This window comes from Protopterus annectens, chromosome 10.part0 (assembly GCF_019279795.1).
Source record: "Protopterus annectens isolate FY-2018-M chromosome 10.part0, PAN1.0, whole genome shotgun sequence".
In the NCBI taxonomy this organism is placed as follows: Eukaryota; Metazoa; Chordata; order Ceratodontiformes; family Protopteridae; genus Protopterus; species Protopterus annectens.
In genome coordinates, this window is record NC_056744.1 from 95,624,798 (window position 1) to 95,650,941 (window position 26,144).

At 40.3% G+C, this 26,144-nt stretch overlaps 1 protein-coding gene across 1 annotated transcript in view; it reads right to left on the reverse strand.

Annotated features, from left to right (window-relative positions):
• Positions 1–26,144, reverse strand: part of BAHCC1 (BAH domain and coiled-coil containing 1) — a 1,784,093-nt gene that overhangs the window by 548,141 nt on the left and 1,209,808 nt on the right. Inside the window, exon 9 of the mRNA XM_044085068.1 lies at positions 15,831–16,027. Coding sequence (XP_043941003.1) covers positions 15,831–16,027 — 197 coding nt within the window. The remainder of the gene's footprint in view (positions 1–15,830; positions 16,028–26,144) is intronic.

Below are 26,144 nucleotides of genomic sequence, written 5' to 3' on the forward strand. Positions count from 1 at the left end.
AGAACTGTCCTTCAGATAGTCATAGGTACTTACTGCTGGAAATAGGAGGGGCGACATGGACGAGCACAGGAACTTTTGCAGTGATAAAGGGACTGACCCACAGGGAAGAGGTGGGTACAAATTACATATTCCAAAGAAGGTGTAACCTTAGGCTTATGCAAGATGGAAGGTGGTCAACAACAAGGCACTTGCAGTTATCTCCCAAATACTTATATTCAGGTGTACATCTGTACGCAAACATGCATGAATATATACACCCCTAAACAGAAATATGTAGACATATACACACCTACATCAATATATAAACCATGTTTGTGAAAATATGTGTATATTACATACACACATGTGTATGTATATATATATATATATATATATATATATATATATATATATATATATATATATATATATATATATAGGTCTATATTAGAACATCTAAGTTTCAAAACTTCGAATGTTCTAATATCGAACCCTATTCAGCGAAAGCTGAAAATTTATCAAAGCAACAGCAAACTGAATTTTTTCCTAGGGAAAGAATTTGGTTGTCCATTTCTGTTGCTTCAGTATTTTCAGCGTTGTGGTGGAAAGTTACGGGTCGGGTTAAGGTAAGTGTGCAATTGAGTGCGGGTTAGGTTAGTTAGGGTTAGGTAGGTGTGCGATTATGTGGACGTGAAGGTTAGGTGAGTTAGGGTTAGGATGCAGGTCAGGTAAGTGTGCAATTATGTGGACGTGAGGGTTAGGGCAGGGTAGGTGAGTTAGGGTTAGGGCGCGGGTGAGTGTGCGATAGTGACGGACCTTAGGGTTAGGGTTTGGGTTAAGGTAAGTGGATAGTTAGTGTTGTGTGTATAGTTTAGTGTAGGGTTAGGTGTAAGATTTTAGGTGTATGTGTGTGGACTGCTCTTTGTTTGATGTGCTTGTGTTCTGTGTATGTGTTTTGGAACAGCAAACTTTTTCCTAGTATGTTCGATGTTTTCAGCTTTCGCAGAATAGGGTTCGATATTAGAACATTCAAAGTTTTGAAACTTCTATGTTCTAATATAGACCCTATATATATATATATATATATATATATATATATATATATATATATATATATCTATATGGGTTCCATACACTAGATCGAATTTTCACTAATTCGAAACAGTGCATGGAATGCTCACTGCAGTGAGAGTGCACTTAATCGAAAGTGCACTTACGCGAAGTTCAGTACAACGAACGGGTGTTGTACTGAACTTCCGTGCAGTACTCACGGACCTTAGGGTTAGGGCACGGGTCATAGTAAGGGGATAGCCCTTATCCCCTTACTATGACCCATGCCCTAACCCTAAGATCAGTGACGACTGCAGCGTAGTGAAGGACATAGCAATGTCCTCCACTGTGGTGCGATAATCACGAACCTTATGGTTAGGGCATGGGTTAGGGTAAGGGGATGGCATTACTAAATATCTCCTTACCCTAACCCGTGCCTTAACCCTAAGGTCCGTGACTATCGCACCATAGTGGAGGACATAGCTTGTTTTTTATGTCCTCCACTGTGCTGCAGTGTTTTCGGTGAAGTGCACTTACGCAAAAGTTCACTTTCATTTATATGAAGTTTTGCAGAAGTGAGGCTTCCTATTACAACTTCGAAGGAGTGAACTTTCATTCTTGTAATAGGAATCTATTTATATATATATATATATATATATATATATATATATATATATATATATATATATACACACACATATATATATATATATATATATATACACATACATACATATACATACACACACACACACACCTACACACAGACAAACATAACAATATGGGAGTATATCAGCAACAGCTGACCGTAACACTATCAGTCACACACCATTGAGAAGACCTACTGGCTACTAGGTTCAGAGGGAAAGATCCCTGACTATGGCTGGGGTTTGATTAGTAGGGTAGAGACTGGAGGAAGCCAAGCATGGAGAGGCAGGAAAGGAGGATTGTGAGCTGCTCACCCCTCCCAGGGGGGGAGATGGTGAGGGTACACGCCACCCTGGGCATACTGGGAGGAGCAGTTTTTATGGTACAGCCAAGTAAGACACCAAGAAAACCAATTTAGGTGCTTTGGGTATAGGACAGGGCCACATGAAATGAAACTTCCGCTTGTAGAAATAAAGGAACATTCTTTGCAGTCAGTCCACAGTATGTCGCCATCACTGCACTACTCCAAATGTATGCAAGGAGGTCAGGCTGAAAAAAAAAAAGAAAGAAATCATGAACCACCCTGATGGCTCTTTGAATGACAGCCTGGTCTACTCTCGGTCCTGTGATGGGAAATGAGCAAGTGAAAACAAAATGAGAAAAAATACAAAACTCGTATGAACAGAGCATTTACTGCTCATTCTCTCCCTTGTTCACTGTATAACTTCAAAAAAGGAAACATCAGCCTCAGTTATATGAAACAGTCACAGACCACTTTGCATTTATGCCACGATAAAGGACAAATTGTTATCCCACTACTATTCTGCCTTCCCCTTAACCCATTAAGCTGTCTACTTAACAGCTTAGGCCATGGCTATAATTTGGCTCCTAGAAAACTGTAACAAACTGTAAAGACTTCTCATCATCTCTTTATCGATGATTTAAAACTGTATAGCTCATCAGATGAGTAACTGAAAGCACAACTGCGAGTTATCAAAACTTTTTCATATGATATAAGGATATACCTTCATTTCGTAGTAAGGAAGCTGTACGATGCACCACAGTGTGAAAGCACAACATCAAGATCTGACAAATGTCATCTGCCACTGTTGCAAATCCAAATGAGCAAATGCACATTGGCATTCGCTCATTTGAATTTGGCATCCCAGGTGCAGATCTCACTATAGCGTGGATTGGGAAATTAACCCTTTCCCTTACTGTAGTGCGATCTCGGAGTTTGTAGCAGGGGGGAGTGGGGGGGTGCAGGGGGGCTTGCCCCCCCTGCATAATGATGTTTCGAGACATTCAGAAATGTCTCCTAACATTTACTGTTGTGCTACAGTTCGAAAATGGTCGAATCTGGTTTTCCAGATTACCATTTTCGACATTTATTTTTGTGACATGTTGTGTTTTGGCATTTAAAGTTGCACAATAGTGCAATCGTACAAATGCCTTTCTAACAAATGAAGGTATACTGATATAAGAATGCCATTTGGTCTTGATAAATGTGCAAAAGCAACCTTTAAAGCAGGAAAACATCAGTTTGGGACAAGAATGTGATATAAAAGAACTTGAGCAAGAGGGAGTGTTATAAATATCTGGGAACTGATGAAGGATCAACAATAAAACAGGAACAAATGCGAATAAAACTTAGTAAGGCATACTTTAGAAGATTTAAATTAATCCTGAAAACACCACTGACATCTATGAACAAAATCTAAGCTATAAACCAATTTGCTCTTCCTGTCCTAACTTACAGTTTTGGAGCGACTGACTGGCCCCAAAATGTGTTACTTCTCAGAGGTACAGGCAAGCACAGGAGGACTATGGCTCACCAAGTTCGCAGACGACTGCAAACTAGGGGCTATAACTGACTCTCCGGCTGACACAGACATCCTCCAAAAGGGTCTCACTGAGACAGATACCTGGTGTCAAAACCATGGTCTCAAGCTAAATGCCAAAAAGTGCATAGTCATCCCCTTTGGAAAAAACAAAGTACCCACAAACTACCACATAGGTGGTAGCCCCTTAAATACGGAAGACGTAATAAGGGATCTGGGGACCCAAGTAGATAGTAACCTCTCCTTTGATAATCAGATTGCCAAAGTGGTTAGAAAATCCTTCTGTGTGGCCCACCTAAACACAAAAGGGTTTGCATCCAGATCGGAAGAGGTCATTGGGCCCCTCTATGCATCACTCATCAGACCCATCATAGAGTACAATGCCCCATTTGGGATGTACCTTACAAGACACCTGCAACAACTGGAAAGACCACAGAAGTTCCTCACCAAGAGGATCACTGGCCTCAAACAGATGCCCTATGCAGCTTGACTGAAGAAACTCCAGCTGTACTTGATTGCATACCGCCTACTCAGAAGTGATCTCTGCCTGACATACAAGGCCATGTCCAACCCAGAATTGATGGACATGCTCCACCTAAAGAAAACCATATCCCCTCGAGCCACATGCCCCAGGGATCTAAACCTCACCACAACAATAAATAGGACGTGCTGGAGGGACAGATTCCTGTCCCAAAGATTTCCCATGCTCTGGAACAACATTGAAATCTACATTAGGCAGAGCTCCTCGCTAACCCTCTTCAAGAGAAACCTTGACGAGTGGATGGGAAACAGAAAGTTTACCCCAGGGATCACTTCAATGGCTCTGCTGGACAGAGGCACAGGGAGCTAATCTAAGGGGGCGGCGAAAGCCAACACATTCCGGCTAGGCTTATAAAAGCCTTCGGGCAGATAGCCTAGTACCTACCTATGAACAAATTAGATAGGAAAACAAGAAGGAGGCTTCATGCTCATCAAATGATTTATAAACATCAGTGCATACCAAGATTATATAGTTCCCATTTCAAAGGTGGGATTGCCTCCTTGAAATTGATTACATGTACACATCTGCAATCATGGGACTCCAAACGTATCTGCTGACCTCACAAGACCCAAATGTACTGAAAGTTTTGAAACATGAGGAGAATAAATCTAAGATGACTTCCCTGCTTAATCTAGCAGGGGCATAACAGCATCAAGCAGGAATGGAAATCAAACCAGCAGTAGATAAAAATCAAGCAGCAACTGAATGTGCCAAAAAACAAAAGAAAGAATATAAGGTGATGGGCCAGATGAGAAGGCAAGAAATGTGGAAAATGAATAAATATAGTTGCAAGAAAGTACAGTTTTGTACCTACCATAAATGTAGATTTCCGAGAGGAATGCATCTGCAGTCCTTACAAATGGGTTGTCCTGTCATCAGGCAGCCCTTCGGTCGGCCGGATTCCAAAGTCTGGGTCTGGCTTCGGCTGGTGTCGCACTTCACCCGACGTCATTGCGGCAGTTTTCGGGTATAAAGGCATCAGCCAACGCCATTTTCCTCAGTGTTTCTTGCCACAGATGCCAGGTGCCCTCTTGGTAGGCTAAATTTGGATAAATGCCAAAGTTTCCAAATAGTAGAGAGCAAACACACAAAATAAACATGTATGTACATATATACAAACAAATACACCATAATAGATCCCCCCCAAGCTAGCTGAAGATTGGTAAGTACCCTAGGAGTACCTCAGAGGGGAAGGAGGGTGGGTAATCCTGACTGCAGATGCATTCCTCTTGGACATCTACATTTATGGTAGGTACAAAACTGTACTATGTCCTTCAAGGATGCATCTGCAGTCCTTACAAATGAGTAGAATACCATAGCTAAACTAGGGGAGGAGGAAATGAGAATAGATTATGGTGTAGTCAGGATCCCTTGCAAAACAGCAGTGGCAAAGCCAGCACGGGATCTAGAGTATAGAGGTAAGTTATAATGCTTGGCAAATGTATGCACGGAGGTCCAAGTAGCAGCCTCTATAATGTCCTTGGTAGCCACTCCTCGTAAGAAAGCTGTGGTAGTGGCTGTGGCCCTTGTGGAGTGAGGCCTGATGTTCTCTGGAGTTTTCTTTCCATGGTAGGAGTAACAAAATCTAATGCAATTTCCTATCCATTTGGAGATTGTCTGTTTAGAAATTGGTTTTCCTTCTTTTCCTGCTGCATAAGCTACCAGAAGCTGGTCAGTTTTTCTATTGTTTTTTGTCCTGTCCAGGTAGTAGCGTAATTGCCTGTGTACATCCAAGGTATGTAAAAGCTTTTCTCCCCTGTTCTGTGGATTGGGGAAGAATGTAGGAAGGTGGATAGCCTGATTTAAAGAGACTCTGGATACCACCTTAGGCATAAATGTAGGATTTGTTCTCATGGACACTCTATCTTGATGGAAGATCAGGAAGGGTTGTACTGCCATTAATGCTTGTAGTTCAGAGACCCTTCTTGCTGAAGTTATTGCCAGCAGGAAGGCAGTCTTCCAGGATAAGTATTGCATGTCTGCTGTAGCTGCTGGCTCGAATGGAGGCAGAGTCAGTTTTTCTAGCACAAAGTTCAAGTCCCATGCTGGCAATGGAGGTTTCCTGGGAGGTTTTACATTTTTAATTCCCCTCAGAAACTGTCTGAGCAGAGGATGCGAGAAGACAGGAGGATCCAAGCTGTATTGTGCTGAAATAGCTGATGCATGTATCTTGATGGAGGAATAGGACAGGCCTGTGTGGTAGAGCTCAGCCAAGTACTCCAGGACGTTGGCTATGTTCACCAGTGTCACGTCTTGCCCTTTTGCAGCACTCCAGATGAGATATCTTTTCCATTTTGCTGCATAATTCTTTCTTGTTGAAGGTCTACGAGCCTCCATGATTATGTCCTTAACCCTTTGGGATAAATTTGGGTTAATTTCTGTCATGTAATGTTCCAGGCAGTTAGCTGCAGAGTTTTTAGGCTTGGATGCAGAATGTTGTAGTTGTTCTGTGTCAGCAGTAATGGGATCAGTGGTAGTTTCCATATTTGTTCCCTGGACATGCTCCTCAGTAGTGGGTACCAATGTTGTCTTGGCCAGTCTGGGGCTATCAGAATGATCCTCGGACATTCCTCTTTGATCTTGAGAAGCACCTTGTGCATCAAAGGAAGTGGTGGGAATGCGTATGCTGTCAGGCTTTTCCAACTGAAGGATAGGGAGTCCACCTTCCAAGCAAGTGGGTGGTAAGTCCTTGTGCAGAATTTCTTCAACTGGTGATTGTATGGGGATGCAAACAAGTCTATTTGTGGTAATCCCCATTTCCTTGTGATGGCTTTGAAAATGTCCAGATGCAGCATCCATTCGTGGGCATCTGTTATAGTTCTGCTTAATATGTCTGCTAGAATGTTTTCCTTCCCTGGTACATAAATTGCCTGTAACTGAAGGTTGTAACCCAGAGCCACATCCCATAGGTCTAGTGCCAGCCGGCATAGGGGGTATGAGTGTGTGCCTCCCTGTTTGTTGATGTACCACATAACTGTGGTGTTGTCTGTCCTTATCAACAGCTGGCCTTCGTGGAGAAGAGGTCTGAATGCCTGGATTGCCAATTTTACTGCCATCATTTCTTTTAGATTTATGTGCAGATGCAGTTGGTCTTGAGTCCATAGGCCTTGAATGCACTTGCCCATTATGTGTGCCCCCCAACCGAGGTCTGAGGCATCTGTCGTGATAGTTTGTCTTGGATGACTTTTGCTGAAGGGCAATCCTGTGTTTGATTGACAGGCCTGAGCCCACCATAAGAACTCTTGCTTCAGACATGGGATCATTGGAATTTTGGTTTCCAGGCTGTGCTTGTGCTGAGACCACAAATTCTTTAGGTACCACTGTAGCTTTCTCATATGCAGCCTGGCATGAGGGACCAGAATTATGCAGGATGCCATGAAGCCTAGAGCTTGTAACACTTTTCTTGCAGTTAGATGGCTCTGCTTTGTTAATGCCAAGAAGTAGAGAGGAAGTTGTTCTTTCTTTTCTGCAGTTAGGAATGCCATTTGTTTTGATGTGTCCAGTTCTGCACCCAGGAAGATTATTATTTGGGATGGAATCAGCCTTGACTTTTTTGTATTGACTGTGTATCCCAGGGCTTGTAGCAGGTAGATGACTCTTTGTAAGTCTTCTGTTAACTTGTTTTTGTTGTCCGCTTGTATCAGGCAGTCGTCCAGGTAGGGATAGATTTGAATTCCCTGAAGTCTGCAATGAGCGATTACTGATGCCAGGCATTTCGTGAACACTCTGGGCGCAGTAGATAAGCCAAAGGGCAATGCTGAGAATTGATAATGCTCTGATCCTGCAAGAAATCTGAGGTATCTTCTGCAAATTGGTCTTATGGGGACGTGCAGGTATGCCTCCTTGAGATCTAGAGTTACCAGCCAAGACTCCTTGCCCAGCATGGGAAGAAGCTGCTGTAGAGTCAGCATTTTGAATTTTGGAACAATGAGGAATGTGTTTAGAGCGGACAGATCTAGAATAGGCCTCCATTTGTTTTCTTTTCTTGGTACCAGGAAGAGCCTGGAGTAAAATCCCTTCCCTTGCTCCATAGATGGTACCTTTTCCACAGCTCTCATTCTTAATAATTGAGATATTTGTTTTAGAGCTTCTGCCCTTTGAGTAGGTGGTAGGTTTGGCATTCCTCTCTTTCCTGGTAGAGTATGGAAATGGAACCTGTAACCTTGGTCTATAGTTTGCAAAATCCATTTTTCTCTTGTAATGCAGTGCCAGTTTCTTGAAAATAAGGTTAGCTTTCTGCCTAAGGGTGCTTGTAGTTGTTCCCTGGTAGGCGGTGCCACCGCCAAGTCACTGTGATTGAGTTGTTGTAGTGGTGGTGGCTGTGTCCGTGCCTCGTTGGTTGTTACCCTGCCACTGGCGACCCCTGTAGGCACCTCTGGATTGGTTTCTGCCTCTAGAGCGCCTATTCCTGCCTCTTTGTGCCTTAGAGGACTCCGGAAAGGACCAATTTTTGGAGGGCCAATTCCTGCTAAACCTTGGAGGTTGAACTTGTAAGAAATCTTTTACTGTTTGCACAGATTTTGCTTTCTCTTCCATCTTTTTCAGAACCTGCTGTGCAGGGGCACCAAATAAATTGACCTTGTCCATAGGTGCATCCAAAAGCTTAGATTTGATATGGTCTAGTAATGCCTGTTCTTTCAACCATGCATGCCTCCTGATAACTGTGCCCGTCATGGCTGATCTAAAGGAAGCCTCCAGTGCATCATAGCCACATTTTAAAGAATGGTTACTAACCTGCTGAATGTTATGTAACATTTCTTGAACATACTTTTTATCTAAAGATTCTTCAGAGGACAGCGTTTTAGTCAATTGGTCAAGCATAAACTCTTGATATTGAATCATATGAAATTGGCAGTTCAAAGCTCTAGCTGACAAAGTAGCAGAGGTGTAAACTTTCTCACCCCATCTCTCTAAGGACCTGGAATCCCTTTCAGAAGGGAGGGGGTTTTTAGAAGAAGTAGCTGCTACAGCTTTAGGGCCCTGAGAGATAGTCTCTGGATCTGCAAAAGGGGCCTTATATAAGTGGTGATGAGTGTCCGGGACCCTGTAGTACCTATCTGGTTTAGCAGGAGCCGGAGGTAAAGTATCAGGAGAAGTGCAAGCATCATTAAATGCATCATCAACAACAGATAGAACTGGAGGAATAGCTAAAGGCCTATGCTGTGGTAAGTGTAGAAAGGTCCTAAGCCTTTTTCTTGAGTCTGAGAAATCTTGGCCCTGCCACTGGAATTGTTCCCTCATAGCATGCAAGGTTTCCCCAAAGGAAAATTCCTCAGGAGGTGAGGCTGAAGGGATGGACTCCTCAGCATCGGAGTCTTCGTAAGGAGAATAAGAAGCCTCAGGAGGATCTGAATGTTCTGAATCATCAGAAGAATCATCTGTGACTAACTGGCTCAGGGGGCTCTGCTCTAGGCCTCTTTTCTGGAGGGGGGAGAGAGAGGCCCTGTCTGGATGAGGCTGGGATCCACGGATTAAAGTGATGAGATCCTGTGCCAAAGAAAGCATATGGGAGCTGGTGCTGGGCCTGTGAGAGGGGGGCTTGGCAGGCACTGGTTTGGAAGTTTTGGCTGCTTTAGCCCTGGCAAAGGCCTTAATAGACATAGCTGGAGGAGGCCTAGCAGCTCCACGTGCAGGAGTAGAAATATCTAGTGGAATGGTGTCTGATAAATCCTGTGAAATCGCAACAGAAGGCAGGATTTCAGAAGCCGTTTCTACCAGAATAGAAGAGGCCTCGGTAGAAGGCAGGTTATCGGCTGAAGAAAGAACCGCTTGCTCGGTTTCAGCCAAAACCGAGACACTCGTGGTTTCAGCGAAACCGCGGACCACGGTGTCGGTCCTTTTTGCGTTTTTAGTTATTTGCGTAGTCGGAGGATCCGGCGGCATAATGTAGGCAAAATCGGAGCCGAAAATCTGTTCAGCAAAGTCCGAGCGACGTCTCAGCGTCCGCCGGTTAAAAGAAGCACAGGCTAGACAAACTGCTACGTCGTGGTCTGGGCCTAAACAATGTATGCAATAGGAGTGGAAATCTTTATGAGGTATTTGTTTCCCACAAGATAAACAGTTATTAACTTTCTCTGACATCGGCTGAGGCAAGAAAGAGTCCCCAACGGGGTACTTAGCTTTATAGAAGTCTTCGAAGTAGTATTCGGTAGTAGTAATCTCTGGATCTGACCGACTGGCACTTGCAAACAGCTTCTGCTTCGGGCACCACGCGGCAAGAAAGACTGAGGAAAATGGCGTCGGCTGATGCCTTTATACCCGAAAACTGCCGCAATGACGTCGGGTGAAGTGCGACACCAGCCGAAGCCAGACCCAGACTTTGGAATCCGGCCGACCGAAGGGCTGCCTGACGACAGGACAACCCATTTGTAAGGACTGCAGATGCATCCTTGAAGGACATCAGAAAATTTCTGGAAAAACCTCATGTTAATCAGGAACGAATGCAGGAATGGTTAAGGAGAGGCGAATTCAAACCAAGTGATGAAAGGTTAATACTGCTGGCCCAAGACAGTGGGCTGCGTACATGTTGGTTTACAAAGTCCATTGAACATATGGGAGAAACAGACAAATGTAGGTTCGGTAAAACAACTGGAAACAGTCGCACACCTCATTGCTGGTTGTGACATACTAATGGAAGGAGGACTGTATACTGAAAGGCATAATATTGTGGCAAGATTGATGCACAGGGGGTTGTACAATTATTATGGTACTGAAGTGGCTGAAAAACACTGGAAAAATGAGCCATAAAGCATCATAGGAAATGATGAAGTTTGCATCACATGGGATCATCCATTACCAACAGTTCAAAAGACAGATGCTAGAAAATCGGACATAGTGGTCCATGAAAAGAAGACAAAAGTAGCATTGATCACTGAAATCACCACACCAGTGACTGCAGTGTCTTGCGTACAGAAAGACATACAGTCATAAAATAATCAGGATCTGCTGGCAGAAATGAGAGCAATGTGGAAGAATGAGACCCAGACAGTTCCAATAGTAGTATGAGCAACGGGTCTTATACAAAATAATCTACAATCATATTTAGATATGTTACCAATACATGTAACCCTGTACGAATTGCAGAAGGGGTCATTACTGGGAACATTGCGGGTGCTGCGAAGAGCACTTCTGGATGACATCAAAGACTGAAACAATACTAATTTCATGAACTTTAATTGCACCTTGACTTAGGAATGCGGTCCATTCCTGTCATGGTATTAAAAACCCAAAAGACTTGGAGAAATTAAAAAGCAGATAGATGTCATGTCATTCCTGACGTTATACACTCTTTCCTCCCAGCCCACATCATTGTTCCTTAGACACTGCTCCTTTCACTCTTCTTTTCCAACTCTCATATACACCAGGAAAATAACTAGGCTTCCCTTTGTACCTGCATTTTAAGGTCTTTTACATATTGTGTAGGCTTGTAAGTCATTCACTGATATGTCAATTTACATTAACAAAGAGCATGCATTCATACTGCAACCTCTGTTACACAGTTGCTCTACATGGATGCATGCAAATGTCTTTACATACTGAACTTATGTACATTTCATTGCTGCTTATTCTATCATCAATCTTTTTGCTGAAAGAAGAATGTCGCAGTTCATTTAACACCAATATTTTGTATCATGGGAGCCAGTGATGCACTTTTGGAGGATTTTTCCTTTTTTTCTTTACTGTAGTGCAAGTACAGTGTTGCTTTACACCTTACGGGGTTGTGGGGGGACAGGCCCCCCATATGGGGGTGCAGGAGGGCTCTCCCCCTAAAAAAAAATAAAGATTTTGTATGTGCGTGTTTTCTATTTATTTATTTATTTATTTATTTATTACTGCTTTCAAGGTATGCCTTTCACAACTGGCTTTTCAAGAAAAAATTACTTGATTTATTTTACCTCAATTGTATGTATGTAGATGGTACATACTGTATTATACTTTGTAAAAATATATTAGTGATGGTAGTTTTTGCAGAATTCAGATGTTTAGCCATTTCTGTTATATTCTCCCAGGCTGAGCCTGAAAATAGACCATCTGGATCAGTGTTCCATTCTGATTAGCAAATATATAAATAAATAAGTCAACTGATCACGCTTTTCAAAGCATTAAAGAAAATGAAAAAAGGGTCTAAAACATACCTATTGAACAAAATGTTTGGAATTCTTATCTGAAACCTTCGGAGCAGATCAGGCTTACTTGTAGTATGCTTAGTATATAGCCACAACCATATAGAATCCATGCACTCCTGTCTTCTTAAATGAAAGTTTTACATAGGAGAAACAAATATTTCAGTTGCAACTTCCTTACAATACAGTGGCTACATCACAGGAGCAATCAGACAAGCATTTACAATGCAAAGTACAGTTGTGTGAGTAAACTTACCATAACAGCAGATGTTCTAATAGATCACTGATACAGTAGCCAAAACTGTCAAGGATATGATCAATCTGCCAGCTTTCAAAGATTTTGGCAATTCAATGTGTCCTAACCACAGAGGGGGCATGAGGAGAGCTGCATAAAAACAGTGGTTAGGAAGCAAAATAATTCAGAACTTTCCTGCATTTAGAAGGGAGGCTACTGTCCTGAAAGGTAACTTCTAAGAAAAAAAAAAGCATATATACATATGTAAATGTATACAAAGGAGTGCATACATTCACACCTTGTCAATACACCTAAAACAGAACAAGGGGGCTGGAGGGAGGGGATGGCTACTGCAACAGTGACCTATCAGAACATCTACTGTTATGGCACCTTTGCTAACGTTTAGATCAGTGCTGCAGGAAGCCTAAGCCATATGGGTAGTCTTCTACAGCTTCCGATTATCTAGGGAGGTGAAATGAATTTAGGAATCCAGGAGCCCCTGTAAAATGGTCTTAGAAAAGTTTGTTCTTGACCTGGGAAAGAAATAACATTTGTACTGCTTTATGAAAGTATGCACAGAGGATTAAGTTGTTGACTCTAGAACACTTCTCAAATTCAGCCCTTAAAGCAAAAGAAGAAAACAAAGTCCTGTTACAGCGGGCACTAACCCAGCCGGGAAGTGGCTTGTCATGGTGAAAAAAAGAGAAAGAAATAGCATGAGACAACCATTTAGAAATTGCTTGCTTTTACAATGGTTTTCATTTTTCTTACCTTCATGAGACAAACAGCTGATCAGCCTTCCTGAAGGATTTTTTTGTGGCCAAGTAGTATCTGAGATGACTGCAGACATCCATAGTATGCAAAATTCTTACTCCTTTTTTAGTTTCTGAAAAGGATACAGGGAGATTAATAAACTTTTTCAATGTAAACTCTAAAACCACTTTAAGCATAAAAAAAGGAATTGTGAAGTTGGGTTAACTCACCATAAGAGGTTGCAGAGGTCAGAGCAATGAATAAAAAGTTTTTTCAAGTCAAGAATCTCAAATCAGCTTGATCGGCTGGTCCAAATGGAAGCAGTGTTAATTTTTCAAGCAGAAAATTAAGATCCCAAGAAGAAGCCACATGTTTTCTAAGCAAATGGATATTTAAAACCTCTTTAAAAAACTACTTCACTTGGTGACAGGAAGAAAGGATGTGATCTAAGGGGAGATAAACAGAAATGTCCAAAAGATGACTCTTGATAGAAGAATAAGAAAGGCCAAAGGGCAACAACTTACACTAAGAATCTAGAAAAAAAGGCAAGCAGGCCTTGATCGGGTCCTGGATCTTAGTGTGGTACCAACTTCTCTAGCAGTAGTCTTTTTTAGCCTCCTTTAGTAACTGCTACACATTCTCAGAAAAAAGTGCCTGAAGAGCAACAAAACTATCCACACAGTCAACTGAAGTGTTTTCAGGTTTGGGGTGTATGAAACAACACCTGTCTTATGTGAGTAAATCCAGTTTTTGGGGAAACCTGTGCTAACTGCCCTTGGTAATTTTCAAAAGGGGAGAATTGGTGTTGCCTGGACCAAAAGGAAATTAACACCATAACCTTTCAAGAGATCGTCTGGAACTTTATAAGAACCCTGGGTATCTGTGGAAAGACATACAAGAGCATTCTAATCCATGGGAATAAGAATGATCTCTCTTCCAGGCTTGTCTGCAAGGAACCCTGAAGCAGAATTTCTTTGGCTTTTTGAAATGAGGCAAACAGATTTGAGATGTTCCCCACAGCTGGATAAATTCCTGGAAGATCCCCCAGTGTAGTTTCCATTGATGAGGGTCTGCCCTGGTCCTGATCAGCTTGTCTACTACAATGTTTTGCTCTGACAAAATGCACATGGACAGGACAGTCAAACTGAACTGAGCTACCACATCCCAGGCTATTGTGGAAAGTCTGTGAAGAGGGTAAAACCTGGTATCCCTTTGTTTCTTTATGTACCACATGACTGTGGTGTTGTCGGTTATAATTTTCAGAGGTCCTGGGGACCAGAGATTATTTGAAGCTTTTAAAGAATTTATTACTACCAGCATCTTTCCTTGATATTTATTTGCCTTTGTCCGCCCTGCACATCTGACAGACCTTGCACTTCTCCCCCTTTACCACTGAATTCTTGCCATGTAAAGTCTGGCCAAGGGAGTCATGATAATCACAGAGGTCATAAAAGCCATAATCATAAAAGACTCAAGGAGACTGACACTTGCTCCAAGTCTTACCCAAGAAAGAGTGCAGGTGGCACAGCCTGACTGACGTGGTAAAACTCTTGTCAGAAAAATTAAGATTGTTTTGAGGTAAAAATTTCAGTAACAAAATCCTGCCCCAGACAATAATACGCAGCATGAACATATAGGGGAAAAAAAAAAATCACCCAATTTTTTTTCTTCACAGAATCTCCACCAAGCATTTTCCCAGTAACAATATTTTAACAGAGAGTCTATAAAGTATATTTCCCACTATAAATTACATTCTTTATACAAAAAAAAATGTTTTTCATCATAAAAAGGATAAGTGGATGGTTTTCCCTAGAAGGATATGTATCTGCCAGGCCTTGAAGGATCGCTACACGTCTGTCAGTCCCACAAACCCTGCAGACATGGTGTACTTTCTCAGCAAGAAAACTACTAAGCTTTTGGCGTCCTAACTGCTGCTATTACATGGCTCTCCAAGAGCCACTCAGCGATTAAAACATGTGGAAGGTATCCTGAAGATTTGTAGATGGTCAAATCCTTGGCAATATATAGCCCAGCTAGCTTAGGCTATTGCAACATGTGATCTAAATGTTAAATATCTATACAGTTTTAAAAATTGTGAAAATGACTGGTAAAAAGTCACTGATGTGAAGTGACAAAAACATGAAAACATATGCAAGAATTTCTAACTGTAATATTCCCCCACTGTCACCAGTACAGACCAAACTAGGTCTCCTTTGCTGTTAACGAATGATAACCTTAAACATACTTAATTATCTGCACTTACGATGGCTTAGCACTCTAACAAAGAGCCCAAGGTTACTGATAGCTGTGTTTTAAGTGTGAGCTGCTGAGGTGCGATGCCGTGATGCCTCATATCCTACTTTGTGGCTCAGTTCTAAATAATACACTTGCAATGTTTTTGCTGCAGCTTTTCACAAACAGAAACACACACCTTTTCATAAAGGTTATACAAAATTGCAAAATACAGTCTGAATGTCAGTCTTATTTTTATTGAGCACAACTCTGCATAGGTCATTCCATCATTTTACTCCTAAACACTCTTGATAACATCCCATCAAAAATTTGCAAATTCTGTTAAATCTCCTGTGATTAATGTGGGAACAACGTTTTCTAAAACTTCTCTACAATGAAGGCATTCACTTTCACTCGGTTATAATTACCTGAAGCTGGGAGTGCCTTTGAAGTTCCAGTGCTTGTGCTGCTCTTTGCTGTTGCTGCTGCAAGGCATACAGTTCTTGTTGCCGTAGAAACTGTGAGCGAGAATATACAGGGAGCTGACCTGGGTGCTGGATGTGAGAGGCAGGTCCACGAGGTGGATACATAGGTGGCCAAAGAGAAGCCTGATCCATCACATCAGCTATGAAACAGAGGGAAAAGTCAGTAAAACCTTACTCTAACACACTACAGATAACTTACAAGTAATGTACTAAAACTGAATAATTTTCTGCAAATAACGATCATAACTGTGATAAAAAATATACATCTATAGCTGTGTGTATGTACTTTTCAATGAAAAGGGTCACAATCCCAGCAAGACTAGCCTAGTTGCCTAATGTATAAAATAAATTTTACACACACACACACTTTTACTACTGAAAATAAAAGGACCATCACATAATGAAACAATATCTCAAGACCCATGAACTACCACATAGGCGGTAGTCTACTTAACACCGAAAGTGTGATGAGACCTTGGGACACAGGTGGACAGTAGTCTCTCCTTTGATAATCACATCGCCACAGTAGTCAGGAAATCCTTCTACGTGGCACACCTCATCACAAAAGTTTTCTCATCCAGGAAAAAAGAGGTAATTGATCCCCTCTACTCATCACTCATTAGACCCATTATAGAGTACAACGCCCCCTTTGGTATGTACCTCACAAGACATCTGCAACAACCGGAAAGGCCACAGAAATACCTCACAAAGAGGATTACCAGCCTCAAACACATGCCCTACGCAGACCGTCTCAAAAAACTCCAGCATTACTCTGTCACATATCGCCTACTCAGAGGCAATCTCTGCCTAACATACAAAGCTATGTCAAACCCAGAGCTGTTGGGACATGCTCCACGTAAAGAAATACCAATCCCTCCGAACTACACGCTCTAGGGACCTAAACCTTGTCACCACAATAAACAGAACATGCTGGAGGGATAGATTCCTGTCCCAGAGACTTCCCATACTCTGGAACAAACTACCTATCTATATCAAACAAAGCTCCTCATTAGCACTCTTCAAGAAAAATCTTGATGATTTGATGGGAGATAGGAAATTCACCCCGGGGATCACGTCTGTGGCTCTGCTTGACAGGGGCACAGGAAAATAATTTTCTTGGGTGGCAAAAGCCAAGGTACCGTTTGGCTAGGCTTATATAGGCCCTAGGGCCAATAGCCTAGTACTACCTATGAATAAAAGCACATAGACAGCCAACAAATTCAAGGACAACAACGTACAGCAGATGGACATGTCCCCCCACAGGACCCATGGTACTGTTTGTTCCTGGGGTCGGACACTATGGAAGTTTCACTGTTTGAGATTTTTCAGTGTTGTCCTCAGATGTGAAGGTTTTTGGTGTGATTTTCTCAAGATATTGTTTCCAGATGAAACGGTCCTTGAACTTTTCAGTAGTAAACCACGTCTATCTGTCTACCTACTATCTGTGTGTGTGTGTATGTATATATATATATATATATATATATATATATATATATATATATATATATATATATATATATATATAAATATATATATATATATATATATATATATATATATATATATATATATACACATATATATGTATTTTACTTCCCTGTGTGATGCAAGCAGCCTTGGTGTGCTGAAGGACATGGATAAGGAAGGAAGACTTACATACCCTAAAGACAAGGACTAAACTTGGGTTTACTGGTAACTTTCAAGCTCAGATGAGTGATACAGATAACAATTTGACTCAAAAGCATGGTGGATCATGTGTAGATTTGACCCACTGATGTCAGTGCACAAACATGCTCAGACTAAGGAAATTTCTAACCTGCACACTGATACCTTGCTGCTAAAAGCTACATAGTTAGGTATCAGAAATCACAAACTGTCTTACATGACATTTAATGCCAGGAAATTAAAGCTGCACAGGTAGCTATTTATTTTTATTTTACTTTATCTTTTGTTGACTAGGTTAGCCCCACAAGGCTATTAGCCTCTTTTCAGGTAAGACCAAATGTGGTATTTATACTACTAAGAGAAATTTGGCCAGGGCATCAGGAAACTGCTCCTACACTTTGGAGCTGCTAGATGGTGACAGAGGGCTCCTACAGCAACAAGGAAGAGGCCTAAGGGAACCAGCAACATGGAAAAATGGAGAAAAACTATAGAGAGTTTGGATGTCGAAAGTGAGAATTTGGAGAAAAATTCGTTCAGTATAGAGCTTCAGAATGTAAAAAAAAAAAAAAAAAAAAGATTCCCGTGTTGGAGCAAATGGGCATCATTTAGCTGTCTCCATGAAGAAGGAAGTAAGAGAGTCTGCTGAAGTTGTGCAGATTAACAGAACTAGCATCAGGAGGACTTGCAGATGATGTTCTGTTTATAATAATCAAACAGGATGATCCAGGCGATAGTTCTGCTGTTTCATGGGGTGAGATGACAGAAACTTTTTTGGAAGTGCTAAGGATGGTAATATGGAAAAGGAACCAGGTGATGTGGTAGCAGAGAATGCAGCAGTTAAAACTTATGCAACAATAACAAAAGTAAAAGAGGAAAGAAACAAAAACACTTTGAATTCAGAGAATAATACAAGACAGTATTATGATACTGAAAACTAAACATTTAAAGGAAATTGAGAAAAAAATAAGGCATTGGTGTTTAGGCAGACATATTATTTACAAGGGAAAGGGAAGGAGTTATCTGCATATTTGGGTAAAATAGTACAGGAGGATATTAGTATAATGAGGGAAATGAAAAATGTAAAAGGGGAGTAAAAAGAACACAATAGCAAATAAGTATTGTAGTACAGCACGTGGAAAATATGTACGACAGTAAAAAGAAGGAAAATCAAACAGAATGGAAAATAAAAACAACCCCAGAACAAGTTAAGAGAAACTCTGAAAAGGAAATCACAATTAGCGAACTGGATGAAGTACTTAAATGTTGACTCTGTAACAGACCTAGATGGTACAGAGTATAGAAAATGGATTGGTAAAGACAGCATTTTGTAAATGCACTGAACAAATGGTTGAACGAAGGGTTTGTTCATGAAAAGTTATGTAGTGGGATATTGCAATTTATATGGAAAAAAGATGAGAAGAATAAAATAAACCGGAGACCTATCATATTAAACAACACAGATTGTAACATTTTTATGAGAATAGTACATAGGAGAATGGAAGGAAGGATGAGGGATATTCTTTAAGTAAGTATATAGGTATACAAGGAAAGGAATATCAAAAATTATTAGTTGTGAAAGGAATTGTGGATGATGACATAAGTAAAGTGGAGAATGTGAAATTTATGGGAGGTGATATTAGCAAGGCATTTGTTACAGTAGGGCATGATGCTTTGTGGGATGTTACAAGAGAGTGTATGTCTGCATATCAAAATAGCAGAGTGGGAATATTAGTGAATAGGTGGCCAAGTAAACAAATATGCATGAAGTGTGGTATAAGACAAGGATGTCCCATAAGTGGAGTATTATTTCCTTAGTAATGAATGCAATAGTGAGTGAAGTAGCTTATAAAATGAAATATGCTAGATATGTGATGCAAAAGGAGATGGGGATTCCAGTTTTGACATATGCAGATGATATAGTTGTAGCTGCTAAGAACAAAATATGGATAAGGGAAGTGATGGTTTGTCTGAATGGATGTTTAAAGGAAATGGGAATGACTTTGATTAAAGATACAAGTAAGGGCTTTGGGTGATGTGGTGAAAACTGAGGGTCTGTATTTTTCAATTAATAAAGTGTCTTTGCTATGGATAAAATTTGGCAAAAAAAATGTAGCTATGATACAAATGGAGGATTTGATAAAAAATAAAATAAATATGTTTTCTGTGGAGGATGTACAGATTAGCATTCAGGAAAAAACTTCATCTGGTGAGGTCTATATTCAATGATAAAAAGAGCAATATATATGTCAAATGTTTATATGATCCCAGAAAAATATGAAAAGGAAATTGTACAATTGGTATTTTCTTTCACATGGGGTTCAAGATGAAATCCACTGAAAAGTGGTGCATTGTATATGCATGATGATGAAGAGGGAAGGGGGCTAACTAAATCCAGTTGTTTATTCTGCTTCTTTAAACTTGTAGATAGTAATAAAATGGGTAAAGGAAAAGAATGAGAAATTAATAGCAAAAATGTTTATATATAAATATAAAAAGTTCCTGGAGATGGCGAGAATAATAAAAAGAATATGTAAATGAAGAAATTAAAAAGTATCAAGAAAAAAATACTAACCTGGAAAATAAATATTGATGATATACGGAAAGACAGGAGGATGTGGCATAATAATGTGAAAAAATATTATTATTAGAAAATCCATGGCAGAATTTACAAAAAAGAAGTGATTTAGGCCATTACATTAAAGTAAGGTAAAAAGTGGTGTACCAAGATAGTAGTGTGTCATGATTTCCTATGAAGACTGATAATAAATAAGTTACCAGTAAATGGGAATATGCTAAATAAATAAAAAGAAAGCTGAAAAGGTGCATTTATTTTGTGCACAGTAAGAGACAACACATCATGTTTTTTTGAAATGTAAAAGAATGGTGAAACTCTGAAAAATGTTGTGTGAAGAATTTATTTTGAGAATATTAATGACAAACAATATAGATATGGTTATGAATATGCATGGATATTATCAGAAGAAAAAAAAGAGAAGGTTAAATTCAAAATTATTTTATGTAATATGGGTTATTTGGAATGAAATACTGAATGAAAATTTGTTTAAAAAGAAATGGATTTTGGTAGATTTATTATGAAAATTTTGATTATAGTTGTGGAAGAAGGAGTAAGGGTCAATTATGAATTAATAACAATGACTATATTATAAGAACATTGTTAAATAGTAAACAAATAAATATGTATATATATATATGCCTGTAAATATATACATTTTGTAAATATGTAAATAATGTTTATGTTGTGTTAAATAAAGGACAACCTACCCTTTTCGATAGGTGCTGTGGAATCTTTTACATCCACTTGAACTTCCACCATTTCAGGTAGATGGGGCCTGGGTTTAACATCTCATCTGAAGGATGACACACAGGAGTGCAGCATCCTCCTTATGCTGTAATGCAGTGTCAGCAATTGATCTTCTTGGTGTGGGACTGGAACCCATAGTTTTTTCTATCAAAGCTGAGTGTGCTACCTGTTGTGCCACTGACACTACTGTTAGGGTAGCAAAGCCTATTAATGAGACTGAAACCCCCTATGAAGAAATGTCCAAGAATACAGGACAGTAATACATACTTTAAGTCATACAAACACTGATTTCTCAAAACAAGGACAAAACTCCACATTCTGAAGACAGTTATACTCTCATATATGTGTATTTCATACCCAGAACTAAATGTATCCTCTCCATGTGTTAGTTTTCCTTTTGAAATGCACCTCCAGTTACAGTTACAAAAAAAAAAAAAAAACAAAATAACTGACACCTGAACTTCAGTTATTTCACTGTTTAATCCTTTACAATTTAGTTCTCCCATATGCGATACCATAATCAATTCCAGTTAATAAGAATGGCATAAATTCTGGTCTTCAGTACTGCTAAACGCACTGGATCATGGATGCACAGACAACACAATTGTGATTAGGTTTCAAAATAAATCCATCTTCATATGTCCATAATGCAAGATTAAGAACAGAACACTCATGGACTTCTGCCCTTATCTGGACAGAGAAAGTGAGTTAACAGGTAGCATCGCTTGATTACCACTGGAGGCCAGGACCACAATCTGTGTTTTGAATGGGCTGACATGTACAACAAACCACCTACAACAATGTGTGGTACAAAACACACAGCATCAATTGTTTACTTATTTATGTGTGTGTACTTTATTGATCAGCTTAATCCCACTATGACAGGGCTCTATTTACAGGGGAGACCAAAAGTAGTACTACTAACTAGCAAAATTTACCAGGGCATTGGAAAACATTCCCTGTGAAACCTGTGTGATAAATATATGAATATGTGAAAAGCATAAAAAGAAAATGAGGTGCAAAATAAAATGTAAGATTGTACAAAAAATAAATAAAAATAAAATTAATAAAATATGGAAATGACTACATTCCTACTGATTTAACTTTGGAGAGGTTTTGCTGCAGCATCAAAATGGCATCAAGTGTGTATAAAGGAGATATGCAGAAGTAAAATAATGAAGTAATGTACTGTGCTTTTGAGCAAATAATTGATGCGACTGCTTTGGATTAAGAATGCTTGGAGACTAAAACATTTAAAAACAATGGTGCAATCACAGCCAAAGATGGTAAGGACATTTTTTGGAGTGAAGTAATGAAAACAAAGTTTATTTTATTTTATGGCATTTGTTTACCTTTAAAGCATGATTAAGCAGTGCCCTTTTTCAGCAAAGGCCCAGGGAGAAAAGCTCCATTATACAGACATCATTTGCATTGTTTCATCATATACTGTCAGTTTCACTCATGAGCAACAACTATTATTCAGACATCCTTAACATCAGTTACATAATTTACAAACAGTGTCAATTAAAAATAGCAGTTACATGGGTTGTATATGCAGTGCAATATGTTCAGTATAGATTGGCACCATGTTTTATGCAATAATATTTGTACTGCAAAGACTTATTTGAAGTCTAGGACAAAGGAAGATAAGAAAAGAGTTAGAGCAGCCCAAAGAAAGGAAGGAGTGGAGAAGGCACAAGGAAGATAAAGGAGATGAGATTACAGAAGAGGGTACAGCTGTGATAATACATTAAATTTTGAGCAGCAGAGAGTTATGGCACAAATTCATATAGTTATATTAACACCACTTTAACCAGGTGTGGTGTAGTTGCAGATTCATTTTATCCATCAAGTGTTTCTTCAGTTGGCATTTAATTTCTTTCGGGTTGCAGACTGTTCTTAAGTGGAGTGGGATGATATTACAGCTAATAGAAAAGCAGTGTGAATACAGGGAGTATCCTGCATTGTTAGCTTTAATTATGGATAGTAACAATTTGCCAGTGGAGCACAGAGGTCCCTTAGCAATGTAACGTTAACTAATGGAGTGAAGAGAGAGGAATTTTTCGGGTTTGTGCAGTACTTTGAAGGTTGTAATTATTTACAAGTACAATAGAGAATAATTTAATTCTAGCCAGTTTAGTTGTTTTAGAGAGAGTAGTGATGTGATCTACATTTTTGGTTGGTTGAGAATTGGCTACTTTATTGCAGCTTTGTTTTAGTTTGGTTGATAGGAGTTGAGACTGGTTAGGATAGAGCAGCATATAACAGGATGGGGAGTAGAAATGTAGTGGCTATGTTTTGTCTAGCAAAGTCAGTAAAGTAGTGTTTTACACTGTAGAGACAGCTCAGCTTTTGTTGTATCATCGTTATGGCTTGCTGAAGTTGGAGATCAAATTTCAGGTGGTTGTCTATAATCACACATAGTAGTTTGGCATGGTACATCAGTTCTATATTAATCTTGTTGGAAGACAGTATATTAAAGATAGTTTTGAGGAGGACAGAGAATCGAGGGTGAACAGTAGTAGTTTACTTCATTTTGGATTCAGGAGGAGTTGCGAGTTGTCCAAGCAAGCTTCTAAGAAGGAAAAGGATTTCTGGGTGAGTGTTTAGAGACTGAGTGGCGTCATTGGTATATTGTGCTATGGTAGCCTCCTTGGCTGCTGTGTTTAGGTCACTGATAAATAAGTTAAACAGTTGCCCTAGGATGGAGCCTTTTGGAACGCTGCCAGATATAAGAAGGAAAGAGGAGAAATCATCTTGCCATTTCATTGCCAAGGACCTATTAGTGAGGTAACTCAGAAATCAGTTAAGTAATGAGGGTGACAGCCCATAGGAAGATAGTTTAGTTAGGAGAATAGGTAGAATAGGGTGACTGACTGTGTTGAATGCTTTGAATAGACCTAGAAATAGGGCTGAGGTTAGAAGACCTGAATTTCTGTCCTCATTTATTGTATCTGTGAAATGACATGCAGTGGTTGTAAATTGAATGGGTCTGAAACCATGCTGGGAGACAGAGAGAAGGTTATGAGAAGTAATATACATAGTAAGTTGAGAGTGAATACATCTTTCCAAGATTTTGGATAAGGGTGAAAGAATGGTGATTGGTCTATAGTTTGCAAGCTTGTTTGATGAGCTGCCTTTACGGTGTGGTATTATACATGATTTTCTTTCCATAACAAGAGAGCAATTCACGCAGGGTGATATTGGCAATGGTTCTGTCTCAAGAGAAAGCTGCAGTTCAGATTTCTCTTGGAAAAGGAAACAGTGTGATGAAGAAGATTGTGTTCATCACTGGCCTGAAAGCAGCAGCACTAGTGTAGAGGATGAAGCAGTGGGATGGCAGCCAAGAGGTAAACGGAAAGTCCATAAAGATTTCTTTTCAGTTAAAAAGGTGCTTGTAACGTCAAATAACAGCTGAAGAAGGGAAGCACATGACGGGTATGTTTTGTGGGATGATATAAAGTACAATTGTGTACACTTACCATAAATGTACATGTTCGAGTGCATTCACTGTTGCAGTCATCACATTTGGGTTATCTGCTTGCAGTAGCCCTCAGTCGGCCTGATTAACAAAGTCTTGGGTCCTGCGTCAGTTGCTGTCTCTTCTTCCATGAAGTCAGGTCGTCATGGGTATAAAACATGCAGCCAACGCCATTATATCAGTTTTTCTTGCCCCAGATGTCAGGTGCCCCCTTAATGGGAAGCAATAAAACATATCTATACATATATACAAGGATATACACCTCCAATGTTGTTGTTGCGTCTTTCGGCTTATCTCGGCTAGGGGTCGCCACAGCGGAACTCCGGTCTGCTAATGTTTGGTACTGGATTTTTACGTGCCGAGTTACCAGCCCTGATGCACAACCTTCAACGAAGGCATGCCCATTCAAGCATGCCTCCACACAGAAGACGCTCTAGCTGAGAATCGAACGGGACAACGTCTTGCTGTGAGGCGACAACGCTACCGCAGCACCACTACCGTGGATCTAATAAAGCAAATACACCAAAAAGCTTTTAAGCATAGCAAAGGAGAGTAGAGGTATAGCCAAAGAAATAAGGGGGCGGGAGGATAACCAAGACTATAAAAGTGAATACACTCAAACATCTACATTTATGGTAAGTGTACACAACTGTACTATGTTCTTCGTGTTTCACTGTTGCAGTCATCACATTTGGTAGATTCCCAAAGTTAAGGGTGGGAGGAGTAATTTAGATAGCATTAGGACCAGCTATAAGACCCTGCAAGAATGCAGTGGCAAAGCCAGCTCTGGATTTAGAGAAAATTGGCAAATGGTAATGCTTGGTGAAGGTATGTACAGAACTCCAGGTAGCAGCTTCTAGGATGTCCCTGGTAGGGACACCTCTGAGAAAGGCTGTAGAGGTAGATGTAGCCCTGGTTGAATGGGGTCGGATCCCCTGTGAGATAGGTTTTCTATGGTGCTTACAGCAGAAATAAATGCAATGGCCTATCCATTTAGAAAAGGTTTGCTTTGAAATACCCTTCCCCTCTGCCCCTGCAGCAAATGCCACCAGCAGTTGTTCAGATTTCCTGTGAGGTTTAGTCCTGTCCAAGTAAAATCTAAGTTGTCTGTGCACATCTAAGGAGTGCAGTATCTGTTCCCCTTTCTTCTGTGGATTAGAAAAGAAGGTTGGCAAATGAATGGACTGATTGAGAGCCACACTGGATACCACCATGGGCATGAAGGAGGGATTGGTTCTGACGGGAAACCCTGTTGGCATGAAAGATGATGAAAGGCTCCACTGCCATAAGGGCCTGGAGTTCAGATACCCTTCTTGCTGAAGTGATTGCTAAAAGGAAGGCTGTTTTCCAAGAAAGGAATTTTAAATCTGCAATAACAGCTGGCTCGAAAGAAGGAAGAGTGAGTTTCTCCAATACAAAGTTAAGGTCCCAGGCTGGAGTTGGGGCTCTCCTGGGTGGTCTTAAATGTTTGGCCCCTCTGAGGAACTGCCTGAGCAATGCATGACAGAAGAGGGTAGGTGCTGTGTTATAATGAGCTGAAATGGCTGAGGCATGAATTTTGATGGTGGAAAAGGAAAGTCCTTTGTGAAGCATCTCATTTAAGTATTGGAAAATCTGAGGTAAGTTGGGTGCTGCTGTGCTCATCCCTTGAGATTGGTTCCAGGCACAGAATCTTTTCCATTTTTCAGCATAAGATTATCTAGTACTAGGCCTTCTTGCCTCTAAAATGATATCCATCACTGGTTTACTGAGGGATGGTAAGGGAGAGATTAGCCAGGCTGCTAGGTTC